This window comes from Megalobrama amblycephala, linkage group LG1 (genome assembly GCF_018812025.1).
Source record: "Megalobrama amblycephala isolate DHTTF-2021 linkage group LG1, ASM1881202v1, whole genome shotgun sequence".
In the NCBI taxonomy this organism is placed as follows: domain Eukaryota; kingdom Metazoa; phylum Chordata; class Actinopteri; order Cypriniformes; family Xenocyprididae; genus Megalobrama; species Megalobrama amblycephala.
This window is the reverse complement of record NC_063044.1, coordinates 48,976,792-48,990,522: the sequence shown is the minus strand read 5'-3', so window position 1 is coordinate 48,990,522 and position 13,731 is coordinate 48,976,792. Positions and strand designations below refer to the sequence as shown.

General features: G+C 39.9%; 1 protein-coding gene across 2 annotated transcripts; it reads right to left on the bottom strand.

The window, feature by feature from the left end:
- Positions 1 to 2,059: 2,059 nt before the first annotated feature.
- On the bottom strand, positions 2,060 to 7,766 carry LOC125272920 (streptococcal hemagglutinin-like). 2 transcript variants are annotated; one of them, XM_048198116.1, is made up of 5 exons: positions 7,186 to 7,766; positions 6,977 to 7,039; positions 4,830 to 4,892; positions 3,978 to 4,169; positions 2,060 to 3,294 (listed from the first exon to the last, which is right to left on the bottom strand). In XM_048198116.1, exons 1-5 carry the CDS (start codon positions 7,223 to 7,225, stop codon positions 2,153 to 2,155), a joined length of 1,500 nt encoding a protein of 499 aa, XP_048054073.1. In that variant the 5' UTR covers positions 7,226 to 7,766; the 3' UTR covers positions 2,060 to 2,152. The 2 variants fall into 2 exon arrangements, with proteins under 2 accessions (XP_048054073.1, XP_048054082.1); XM_048198125.1 differs by lacking the exon at positions 3,978 to 4,169.
- Between the last annotated feature and the right edge of the window lie 5,965 nt (positions 7,767 to 13,731).

Genomic DNA, 13,731 nt, shown 5'->3' with positions numbered 1-13,731 from the left:
CCACGCCGAAGTCGTCCTGATCCGCGAAGAAGGAAGAGGATTGGGGCATGTCTCGCCGTGGCCGGACCACCCCAAAAGCTCTCTCGTGCAATCTCCCCTCTGCCTCGTTTATCTCTGGGCGTGGGCCTTTCAGAGTCTTGCCGTTTCCCAGCCGTGGCATGGCGCGGTTGAATTCGTTCCCCCAGCAGTACGAGTGAAGTATCGAAAGGGAATGTACTCGGTTACTAACGTAACCTCGGTTCCCTGAGATACGGAACGAGTACTACGTTACTTGCCATGCCACGAGGCTGCGGCTCAGTGTCTCGCTTCAGTCGATATGGCCTGATGGCCTATGGCGAAACGCTCGCTTATATAGCCCATTACCCCGCCCTTTCGGCAGGAAAGTTTGCGCGCTCTGTCACCATAGGCCATGCAGCTATGCCGCGCCGTCATTGATTCAACAACTTGTCTATGAGTGAACCAATGACGATGCATACACTCAGGCTTCAGTAGCGGGGAAAAAGGGAGACTCTTCCCCCATAAGCAGTACTCGTTCCGTATAGGGAACCGAGGTTACGTTAGTAACCGAGTACGTTTTCCTGTGACGTGACCAGAACAGAAGTTTGGGTGCATGTGGTTTTTTTGCTGTTGTTCACCAGCACAAATGGAACATATATTTGCATGAGATTGCATTACAGCAGAGAATTCAACTGTCACAAAAGTTGTTCATCACCTCTGCCTTCGAACATGCAAGCCGTGTGTATGTTTCCCTCAGCACAACTAGCACATGAGTGTTGTTTGTATTTTGCCCGCGATGCGGTCAGAACTAGAGTTTGAATACGAACCTTTTTTTTTTTTTTTTGTCTATGATACGAACACATGAAAAATACAATTGTTATTCGCGCATATATGATCGGTTTCACACTATCCACATAAATCAAAGATTATACAGAATAAAGTATCTGTGTTTAAAATTTTTATAGATGTATTTCACACATTCTCCTTCACCAAACATGAACAATGAAACAGCTATTCTGACGGACAAAAGACTTAGAGAATGGATGTAATGACAGTATTATTAGCACTTTTAAATATTCTTGCACATTTCTCCATTGTGCTTGTGAGTTTGTTGTGTGTGAATTTCTGTGCTTATATATTAATATTCATTATTCTGTATAATGAGTGTGTTGTAGGTCTGTTTCACTGGTTTCACTCCCCACCTCCTCACCTCCTTTCTCTAGTCATGTAACACAGATTTAATTTTTCCCCCCATATTTCTACTGCATAGACAGCCAAGTTGTATTAAAAGTCCATCTTGCCAGCAGTGAATCTTCCCTTTAATAATGAGCATAATTATATTTACAATTTAGACACAACATTGGCAACAAAAACACTTCCAAGTGAAGCCAAAGCAGAGTTGTCTCTGAGCAACACAAAATGAAAGAATACCTGAATAAATCAGTGTGGTATAACAGTCACTTGTTTCGTTTCTAAATAAATCAGTGTGGTTTAATTAATAAGCGAAGTAAGACAGCATTGTGGATGATGTCAGACATGAAATGCTGTGAATTGCATTTATCGTGGCTCCTACCGTGCTCTTCAGGTGGCATGAATTCTCTTCCATAGACAACAGAGTACAGAGAGTAAGAAAGAAATCTAGGAGTATATTTTATTGCCAGTTTTTAATTTTATTTTATTGTCTCAATCAAGTTAAATTTTTGGCCCTTTGTTGTAAAAAGTTTGGGCACCTCTGGCATAGAGAATAAGAAGCAGGATGAGGCTGCACCTGCACGCCGCACCATTCATTGTTGCTGAAGGCCGGGAGGAAGGAGGAACACACTGTCAAAGAGTCCTCGCCGCAGTGGGGAATCCACGGTGCCATTGAGCATGGCTGAGCAGAGTCTGCCATCATGGACGCTTGAGGTTTTTAGAGGGGTGGCTGCTGCCCATAAGGGAGCGGAGGAGTCGCCACCGTTTAAAGCTGAAGTCTGCTGCCGTCCGCCATGATGGAGAGGAGCAGGGAACGGGGGACTCCTGCCTGCTGCCCGAACACAGAGGAGCCGTCGCCATCCGCCAGGTGTGTTTTGTGTTTGTTTATTTATTAAAGAATTGTTGAACATTCACCGGTTCCCATCTCCTTCTTCCCTGATCTACGAACTATGTTACACAGATGTTAAAAGGGGTTCAGGTCTTCAGGGAGTGACAGTCTCAGAGACAGTGGATGTCTGAGAAGCAACAGCTGCATCAAATCCAGTGGTAATTGAGAGGTAGTGGCAGTCTGAGAGACAGTGACAGTCTCTAATGCAGTGACAATCTCTGATGTGGTGTCAGTCTCTGATGCAGTGACAGTCTCCAATGCAGTGACAATCTCTGATGTGGTGTCAGTCTCTGATGCAGTTACAGTCTCCAATGCAGTGACAATCTCTGATGCAGTGTCATTCTCAAATGCAATGGAAGTTAAAATGCATTTTGAAAGGTGGTGTTGTCTCCAAGGCAGTGTGAGTCTGAGAGACAGTCTCAGTCTAAGAGAGAGTGTCAGTCTCTGAAACAGTGTGAGTCTCTGAGACGGTGTCAGTCTGAGAAGCATCGTCAGTCTCAGAGGCAGTGTCAGACTCTGAGACAATCTCAGTCTGATAGACAATGTCAGTCTGAGAGGCAGTGCGAGTCTCTGAGGCAGGGTGAGTCTCTGTGACAGAGTCAGTTTCAGAGGCAGTGTCATTTTAGAGGCAGTGCCAATTTCAGAGGCAGTGTTGATCTCAGATGCTGTGTCCGTCTCAGAGGCAGTTTCAGAGGCAGTGTTGGTCTCAGATGCTGTGTCTGTCTCAGAGGCAGTTTCAGAGGCAGCCTCAGAGGCAGTAGCAGTCTGAGACACCGTGTCAATCACAGAGGCAGTGGCGATCTCAGATGCAGTGGCAGTCTGAGAGGCTGTGTCAATTTCAGAGGCAATGCTGGTTTCAGATGCTGTGTCAATCTCAGAGGCAGTTTCAGAGGCAGCCTCAGAGGCAGTAGCAGTCTGAGACACCGTGTCAATCACAGAGGCAGTGGCGATCTCAGATGCAGTGGCAGTCTGAGAGGCTGTGTCAATTTCAGAGGCAATGCTGGTTTCAGATGCTGTGTCAATCTCAGAGGCAGTTTCAGAGGCAGCCTCAGAGGCAGTAGCAGTCTGAGACGCCGTGTCAATCACAGAGGCAGTGGCAGTTTCAGAGGCAATGTTGGTCTTAGAGTCAGTGGCAGTTTCAGAGGCAGTGGCAAACTCAGATGCCCTGCCATTCAGAGAGACAGTGGGAGTCTCAGAGGTGGAGCGAGTCTCAAACACTGGCAAGAGAAAGCAGAAACTTTATTTGTATGAGTATTGTGGTAACAATGATTAAAAAAACAATGAGGCTCATATTTAGATGATTGCTCTGTTACGAAAAACAGTAATTCAGTTTATCTTTAAATGTCAAGCTCGCCCTTTCATTTTTAAATCATAAACCAGAAATTAGTGTTGGGTTTGAGTCCACCTTAGCCGAATCTGCCCACATGAAAAAAATTCCATTGTAATTTATATTAAATATTATAATGTTTTTAACCATACTATAGTAAAGTACTTGAATTAATTTGTTGTGGTAATTCTATAGTTGCTGTGGTAATATAACAACTATGGTAATATAAACAAACTACTTTACCCAATACTGTACTAAGATTTCTACAACTATAGGGTATATTATACTACAATGAATACACTACAGTTTACTGTAGTAAAAACTAAAGTATACTACAGAATTTATTACAGTTGATCAGTTCACTATAGTCAATACTGCAGTATGCTGTAGCGTTTATTTGCCATGAATTGGTTGCACTCAGAAACTTTTTTCAATCACTACGAAATATTTAAATTGTGCACTCATCAAAATATATTTAATGGAGTTAAGTTACTGCCTAAATAATACTTTACTTAATTTACTTGAATATATGCTCAGATGGACAGATGAAACAATAACATTGCACTCACTTACCTCTATATTTTGTTGAATGCCACTCCAGTTCTGCCTTCGTTGGATTCCTGATCATTTTTTCTTGTTTGGTTTGACTAGCAGTCTGAGACACCAAGTCAGTCTCAGAGGCAGTCTGAGAGACGGTGTCAGTCTCAGATGCAGTGCCATTCAGAGAGGCAGTGCGAGTCTCAGAGGTGGTAGGAGTCTCAAACACTGGCAAGAGAAAGCAGAAATTTTATTTGTATAAGTACTGTGGTTACTACGATTAAAAAGGTGCATATTTAGTTGATTTCTCTGTTGGGAAAAACAGTAATTCAGTTTATCTTTAAATGTCAAGCTCGACCTTTCATCATTAAATCAAACCAGAAATTAGTGTTGGGTTCGAGTCCACCTTAGTCGAGTCTGAGTCTTTAACTAATCGAGTTTGAGTCAAGTCTGAGTCAAAGACGGCCAAGTAAATACTACAGAATGACCAAAACAGCATTTCGGATGCTGTGCAACGAGATCGGTTGGCTGGTTGGTCCAGTTATTCCATCTCATCACAGTCAAATATGTATTTTTTTATAAATGTTTTTCATCGCAGTTTATGCGCATGTTTTTGTGTCGCATAAAAATTCAAACAACTTAGTTGAGCGCAAGTTTTTTATGTGCATTTTTAGAAGTTTTGCAAAGACTTTCACGTGCACTTGATTTGTAATCAAGGACTGTTGGGAAAGATTTGATCTTCAGGAAAGTATACCAGAGAACACAAGGAGGACTGAAATTATTTTTGATTGAAATAGTAGATTTTTTTTATGGCAGCTGATTTTTGTATTTATTTTAACCTATGGCCATAAAAAGAAACAGTGTCATGTAAAAGGTGTTTCACAATACCTTTCAAAGCTGGGCTTCTCCTGAACAGAGCATCTTCCTCCTTGTCAAGAATGACTTCAAGGCCTAGAGCAGCAAATTAAAAAAGTACAAAATATTTAAATTGTGCACTCATCAAAACATATTTAATGGAGATAATTTAAATATATCATTTAATAATAATAATAATTTACTTGAAGTCTGAGACACTGTGTCAATCTCAGAGGAAGTGTCGGTCTGAGACGCTGTGTCAGTCTGAGGACGGCGTGTCAGTCAGGGACACAGTGTCAGTCTGAGATGCCGTGTCAATCAGAGAGGCAGTGCGAGTCTCAGAGGCTGTGTTGGTCTCAGATGCCATGTCAGTCTCAGAGGAAGTGTCAATCTCAGAGGCTATGTCGGTCTGAGATGCCGTGTCAGTGTGAGACACTGTGTCAGTCTGAGATGGCGTGTCAGTCAGAGAGGCAGTGCGAGTCTCAGAGGTGGTGCGAGCCTCAAACACTGGCAAGAAAAAAGCAGAAACATTTATTGTATAAGTATTGTGGTTACTAGGATTAAAGGAGGTTCATATTTAGATGATTGCTCTGTTGGGAAAAATAGTAATTCAGTTTATCTTTAAATGTCAAGCTCGCCTTTCATCATTAAATCATAAACCAGAAATTAGTGTTGGGTTTGAGTCCTCCTTAGTCGAGTCTGAGTCTTTAACCAATCGAGTTCGAGTCAAGCCTGAGTCAAAGACGGCAAAGTAAATACTACTGTATGTCATTAAATCTATATCTTAAGACTTTTTTTTATCCTTAACTTGGAAAGGCAATGTCAATTTAAATGTAACAAAAGTTTCTGCATCTTGTTATTTTAATTTTTGATTTCACATCATCTCATAGTATCCTGCTGAACAATCTTAAAGTCATCATGTAATGGAAGTTATGGCTGACTTGACCTCTGTATTGCGACAAATGCAGATTTTTGAATTTTACGTGGCTGAAAACATGGCTGTGAGGGATAGACTTACAGTCTTTACAATGGCATGCAGATTGCATAAAGCTCATAAATCACACATAACTTTAAAAAAAACTCACAACTTTCAAAACTGTTTTATGGAGTTTTTGTCTGATTTTTTTTATTTTTTATTTTTTGGAAAGATGTTTTGTCTGCTGAGAAAACTATTGAACATGCTGTCCTTCTATCCCTATAGAGCCTAATTTTAATTCCTGTCAAAAAATTAAAAGATTTGTCAGCATGTTTATTATATATATGTTTAACAAATAACATTATTAGCAGTTTATTGTATGAATCTATGTTTTTAAATGGATGAATATTTTCTTAGGACTCTTCCCTGCCTGCCTATATACACAAGCTGCACCTGTATAACCATATTTACCATAGTAAAATGCTATAGTAATAATTAGAATATAAATAATATCAATTAAAATAATGTTTGCTCACAAGCCCCACTAGGAAAAAAAAGAAGAAAAAAAAGTTTGTGTGTGTTTTTGTGACATATCAGGACACAAATTTGTATAATGACATGGGTATGACATAGGTATTACAAGGAGAGGGTGACTTATGAGGACATGTCCCCATTTTTCAAAAGGCTTATAAATCACACAGAATGAGTTTTTTGAGAAAGTAAAAATGTGCACAGTTTCCTGTGATGGGTAGGAGTAGGGGTAGTGTAGGGCGATAGAAAATATGGTTTGTACAATATAAAAACCATTACGCCTATGGAATGTCCCCACAATTCACACACACACACACACACAAAAAAACATGTCCGTGATTTTTGACCCATGTGAACTACTGCTTCCAAGAGGTTAGAAAAATTTTTCTTTTGGCCTCGTACTTAAAAGTTGACATCATGTGTTTAAAAAATTACTTACATTTTCAAAACGAAGCAAAAACGAATACTAGCCTAACTTACTAGCATAAGTAAAAAGTTCTCAAGCTTACTGTAGATATGTAAGTCTAATTACTAATTACAAGTAATAGGACACCAACAGCGCCAGACTCGGCTGCACTCAGAAACCTTTTTCAAGTCCCAAAGGCTTGAGTCTGAGTCATGTCAGAGTAAAAATGCATCCGTGACAAGTGCAAGTCTGTTAAAAGCTGGACTCAAGTCTGCACTCGAGTCAGAGTACCCCAACTCAAGCAGAAATTGACGTATTTCACGATACCTTTCAAAGCTGGGCTTGTCCTGAACAGAGCATCTTCCTCCTTGTCAAGAATGACTTCAAGGCCTAGAGCAGCAAATTTAAAAAAATACAAAATATTTAAACTGTGCCACTCATCAAAACACATTTAATGGAGATAATTTACTGCCTAAATAATAATTTACTTGAATATATGCTCAGATGGACAGATGATACAATAACAATGCACTTACCTCTATGTTTTGTTGAATGCCACTCCAGCTGACCCTTCATTTTCTTCTCAATCACATTGTCTTGTTTGGTGCTCTCCAACTGCTTTGTATAGACAAATCCGGCGAAACACGGAAGTAAAGCAGCGCCGCCATTACTGCGTGCCTTGCTGCTAAGGAAGTAGCAGAAGTAGCGTGTTGGTCCCGTAGGCTGTAGCAGATGTTAGCTATATAGTTTTTTAGTACCTATGCTGTCCAGTGATGCCGGGCAGAGCGTGTTGTGTGGTTGGTTGTTTTAACAACAGCACAAAACTACAGGCCTGGAATAAAACCGTTTGTGTAATCCACGAAGCTTTGTTGCACATTGACTGCCCATGTTTACGGCCATACGGATTTCACAGAGTTCCTGGTCGAGCGGAGGACCAAGATGTGCGTCAAAAGTGGATGAAACACATAACCGAGATGGCTCATCGCATGCCAGATGATTAATAAAATAATCTTGAATACCTATAAGAACATGTATTTTATTGCTACAACTGGTCGTGGCTAAGGCCATCCTTAAAAATATTTTGGTTTGCCGTAACAGCCAAAAAAAAAAAAAAATGGTCGGTAGGTCGTAAAAAATGTAAAAAAAAAAAAAAAAAAAAAATTGTATTGCATCACATTAAGTGTATTGTGATTGTCAAAACATTTTAGTAACTAAGCTGAATTTTATTAGGTTTAGTGACATGTTACAATGTTTACATGGTAGGCTACAATTTCTGGTAAGCTACACTTTTTTTTTTAATTTTTATTCAATTATTATTATTTAATTATTATTGTGATTTGATTTAATATTGACTCATTTGGATAAATATTAGCTAGGCTACACAAGGTAGGCATTAATTTTTCTCAAGAAAAAAAACAACTCGCCTGTTTATAAACATGTTTACAAGAACATAACATTATACGTCGTTTGATGTTGTAATATTTTTTAATCTGTATTTCTAGCATGTCACATTTACAAGCACCAAAACGGTATTTATTGTTTGAATTTCGTAATAAAATTGACAGAATCTGAGAGCTGAGATTTTTTTCTATCCTAAGTAACCTGCTCTGTCTAGTCTGTCGGTCTCTGTGTCCTCTTTACTTCGCGATTTTTCTGTGCGTGAGAGCGTGTGAAAAGCGTCAATTGCGTGTATTTTATTGCATTTGTATTAGCTGTTTGAAGAGTAAAAAAAAAAAATCCGTGGGTCTTAAGGCAATTACAATCGGCAAGTCGGTCGGACTAAAAGGGGAAAAAATAATTAATTGGGTCGGTCCTAAATTGACAGGGTCGGTCGGGTTATGGCAAACAAGAATATTTTTAAGGATGGCCTAATAATTATTTGAAACTTAAGCTTGTGAACATATTAGCAACACAGCTAGTAATGACAGCGTTCGGTTTTATTGTTGTCATCAATTAATATACTTCTTAATTACATTACATTAGATTTTTACATTATTACATTATGTTGTCAATAAATTACCTTTATCGGTAAGTTTTGGCCACTGCCTGACATCATCTACCCATGTTCCCTTTCACCAGACATTTTCTTTAATGAGCAGGATGAACTTTAATTGAAATGTCATTAGAGGGCACCGGCAAGTGTCACACCGTCACACTTCGCAGGCACGCAGTAATGGCGGCAGGCAAGATGGCGGCGCCCATAGAGTTCGCGGCGGATTTGTGTATTAGGTGGATGCATAGACTAAATGTTTCATACGGACAGACTGATGCTCGACAAACATCTGCATTCGCACCAGCCTCATGAAGCAAAGCGGGTGGATGCTTGTTCACCTTGGGAAAGCAGTGTCGATACAGCACCAAACAATTGCGAAGCAGCATGGTTTGATGTTTCCTGACAACCAACCAGCTGAATCTTCTAGACAACTGAATATTGTTGTAGTCTTATATACAATCTCGCAGATTGAATATGACAGACACGCAGACTGTGGAATCGAGCAGAAAATGCAATCAAGCAGAGTGAAACTTGCAGACTGAATATTACACCAGTCATATCTATATCCATTAAAATTGTCAAGTTTTTTTTAAACAACTCTGTGTGTATGTAGCCACCATAATGAATCTTATAGGTTAATGTTAAGGCCCGTTCAAGCAGAATGAATCTTCACACCAACGAACAATCTGTTTATTGTAAAAGCAGAATGATTGCTGTTCTTGTTGCATCTTACAATCAAGCAGTAATCAATCTAATCTAACGTCAGACAATATAGTGGAATAATAATACGTCTTTTTCGCTGTATTCGACTAATTCAGAACTGAGTTATGCTGACAGACACGCAGACTGAGAATCATAGAGATTCTGAACATTCTAATTTAGCTGTGGTGTTCCGTTTATATTTAGAATGATTTTTAGCTGTGATGTCACAGTGGGCATTCCATGAAGCTGCTGCAGCTGATGTTCTTCTTAATTTTATAAGACTCTTAGAGGAATGAAAGTCATCTTCACCAGTCAAAGAAAGCTCTTGTCCGACTTCAGTAAGGAATGTAGCCCCTCTAGCCCTGAATAAAATAACATTGTTTCTCATATAATCACGCTCATACACACACACACACTCCTTTATCAACTGCCCTCTCTTATTGACAGTCTGATCTGCTAATAAAACAGTATTCAAACTAATACACCAGTCATATCTATATCCATTAAAATAACATGTCTGGGAATGTTTTTTTTAAACAACTCTGTGTGTATGTATTGCCACCATAGTATGATCAGTAGTACCTGAACTATAGGTTAATGTTAAGGCCCGTTCACACTAAGAACGATAACTATAAAGATAATTATAACGATAACTACATTTGCGTCACACCAACGAACGATAATGGTCTGTTTATTGTAAACTCACGCGCTGCAGACCCTTCCCTGGGTCACTAACATCACTTTTCTGATCTGTGAAAACTTTCAAAGTCACTAACATCACTTTTCTTTGTACATGTTATTGCTGTTCTTGTTGCATTAACAGCTTAAACCAGCAGATGTCGTCAGCATGCTATGTTTCGAGTGTAATCAATCTAATCTAACAGTGAATTTAGCTGATGAGGTCAATATAGTGGAATAATAATAAAAAACGCCACGTCTTTTTCGCTGCAACTTCTAAGCAGCTTGTTGTCGAAACTAGCACTGGATACCTGAGGTAATTTTATTTCACACTGTTTGCTAGCCTGGCATAATGATCTCTGTGAAAGTTTTCACAGATCGTTGATACAGGGAAGGGTTCTCACCAGTTATTCCGGGGGTATGACCGATAGTTTTCCATATTAAGTATCGTTGAAAAGAGGGTTTTACTTGTCAAACAGTGGCTTTTTCTGGACCTCGGCGATTAACTTCTCCGCCACATCGTCTGCCCTTTTAAATGGCATTATAACGGATTCTGATTGGCTGTCAGTGTTTTATCGTTCAACAGCAGGAAAAAATCGTTCTATCATTATAGCTGTGGTGTGGACAGTCCTATTCGTTTATATTTAGAATGATTTTTAGAACTATACGTTTATTGTTATTTTTATAGTTCTAGCCTTAAAGGGTTAGTTCACACAAAAATGCAAACTATCTTTACTGCGGTAAATAATGTCATTAACGTTAATTACTCACCCTCATGTCGTTCCACACCTGTAAGACCTTTGTTAATCTTCAGAACACAAATTAAGATATTTTTTGTTGAAATCCGATGGCTCAGTGAGGCCTGCATAGCCAGCAATGACATTTTCTCTCTCGAGATCCATAAAGGTACTAAAAACATATTTAAATCAGTTCATGTGAGTACAGTGGTTCAATATTAATATTATAAAGTGACTAGAATATTTTTGGTGTGTCAAAAAAACAAAATAATGACTTATTTAGTGATGGCCGATTTCAAAACCCTGCTTCAGGAAGCTTCGGAGCATATGAATCAGCGTATCGTTTCGAATCATGATTCAGATCGCATGTCAAACCGCCAAACTGCTGAAATCAAAACTTTGGCGCTCCGAACAGCAGATTCGACACACTGATTCGACACACTGATTCATTATGCTCCGAAGCTTCATGAAACAGCGTTTTGAAATCGGCCATCACTATATAAGTTTTTTTTTTGTTTTTTTTTTGGTGCACCAAAAATATTCTCATGGCTTTATAATATTAATATTGAACCTTTATGGATCTTGAGAGAGGAAATGTCATTGCTCCCTATGCAGGCCTCACTGAGCCATCGGATTTCAACAAAAATATCTTCATTTGTGTTCTGAAGATGAACGAAGGTCTTACGGGTGTGGAATGACATGAGCGTGAGTAATAAATGACAGAATTTTCAGTTTTGGGTGAACTAACCCTTTAAGACAAAGAACATCTGTATTTCCAAACGCACGATAGGATCAATGTTAAAAAGACAAAAGAATGAAAAACATTTATTTAACTCACAGTGAAGGTGCTTGCGAGTCAACCTGGCGGGGGAAGAGTGCATCCTAAATGTGTTTATGTTAATATTTTTACGACAGTTGCTTAGGCTAGATGTTTTAACAATGATACTTCATCAAAACGTCTGGTGATTCTCTGGGCTGATTTAGTGTACGTAAATTTGTTCTATTCAGTTCAATTCACATTTATTTGAGGAGCACTGTTCACTTTACGTATCGTTTCAAAGCAGCTTTACAGAAAATGCATGCCAGCATTACAGTTAAGAAATATGTTGATCCAGGAACATGCCTTACTTGGAAAAATCAGGATGTGCATAAAAGCAACATCCATCAAAGGCATGTTTACCACTGTGTCACATCACCTTTTCATTTTAATTACACTTTTTTTAAGATTTATTTTTGGTGATTTTTGCCTTTATTATGATAGGATAGTATACAGTGGACAGGAAGTGAGGTGGGAGAGAGAGGGGGACGGTATCGGAAAAGGTCCAAGCATACATGAAAATCCCTCACCTTTCGGTGAAATTTTGAAACCAAAATAGGTGACCTACGTGAATCGTGTAGATTTGATGAGAAAACTTTTTTTTTTGGGGGGTGTGTATTCATATTCAGTGAACTGTGAACAGGTGTGCGTGCCAGAAGGGAGCGCCAGATTCAGTGAACTGCGAACTGCGATTCAGTGAACTGCGAACAGGTGCGCGTGCCAGAAGGGAGCGCGAGATTCAGTGAACTGCGATTCAGTGAATTGCGAACAGGTGTGCGTGCCAGAAGGGAGTGCGAGTGCATGGAAATATTAACGCGAGGGCCTTGCATCACCAGTGCAGACCACCATCAGAAGCTGAAAGCACGCCTGGCCTCGGCGATTTACCTGACTGAATTTGGTGAGTGATGGTTTCAATAATTTTAATGTTTTCTGGTATAGTTTTCTGGTATTAAGTTACCCAGGAGCTCTGTTGACATAGACTTAGCTAACGTTAGCTACAGCTTGATGAATTGAGTCAACGCTACCGTTTTTGAGGAGGTATATTTTGAGGTGAGGGGACTGACAAGGCAGAAGGTAAAGTGGTCCACCATGCTATCAATAAGCAGACCTGCCAACCTGTACGCAATTTGCGTAGCGGATATGTATTTTGACTTCAAAGTACGCTGGTACAATTTGTTGCTCTAAACTACGCAAAAACCTGGTGACGCCTCTGTGCACGCGCAGTCCTCAAATCAAGCAACAGCAAAAGAAGAAGAGTTCGACCAATCATAGCGCTAGGTTCTTCCCCCAAATAGCAAGTGGGGATGATTGACAGATGCGTAAAGCCTATCATTAAAAAGAGACTGAAAATCGACACCAATAAAGATTCCCGCTCGATCCCCCTTCATAATACTTCTCCAGCTCTCCCCAGGTTGGCAAAAAAAGCATCTCAAAATGCATCAGGTTGATGCTTTAAAATATAGAATATTTAAATTTTTCTTCAGGGGGAGCATGCCCCCGGACCCCCCTAGAGGGGTAATATCCTTCTCACCTTTTTCACCCTTGACCCGTTTTCATGCCTGGGTCCAAGAGTCGGGACTCAAACTCAGGTCACCCGAACTGCAACGGTGCTATGTGTAGGTGCACTGCCCAAGAGGATATCAACGCTTACTTAATTACACTTATTAATCATTTGGGACTACTAATTGTTGCAGTTTTTCCCAATCTCACTTGATACAAGACAGCTGCTCAACAGTCTGTGCACATCATTGTCTGATTCTCCTTTTCATGATGTGCCACATATTCTCAATAAGAGACAGAGCACATCCCCTCTACAGTGGAGAGTGTCTAGAAACCAATCGGTTTTATCATGTGCAGAATGAGGCCTGGTATTGTCTTGCTTCCCAGGAAAAATGTCATCTTAATGGCAGTTTGTGTCTCTGTACAATCCCAATATACGCCTCCACGTCAATGGTACCTTTAAGTCACCCACTGCTGTTTACGCTGATGCACCCCCATATCACGACAGATGTTTGCTTACCTGTCACTGATGAAAGTCTGGATGGTCCCTTTCGTCTTTGGGACTAAGAACTGTTTTTTCCCAAAACAAGCTGAAAGGTGGACTCATCTGACCACAGCACACATTTCCACTGACTTTTGGATCATCTGAGATGAG

Bases quoted from the DNA above. Each gene is read 5' to 3' on its own strand.
- LOC125272920 (XM_048198116.1), bottom strand. From the start codon at position 7,225: ATGAAGGGTCAGCTGGAGTGGCATTCAACAAAACATAGAG. The intron at 7,040-7,185 runs GTAAGTGCATTG...TTGCTGCTCTAG, and splicing joins GCATTCAACAAAACATAGAG to GCCTTGAAGTCATTCTTGAC. The intron at 4,170-4,829 runs GTATTGTGAAAC...TTCTCTTGCCAG, and splicing joins GAGAAGCCCAGCTTTGAAAG to TGTTTGAGACTCCTACCACC.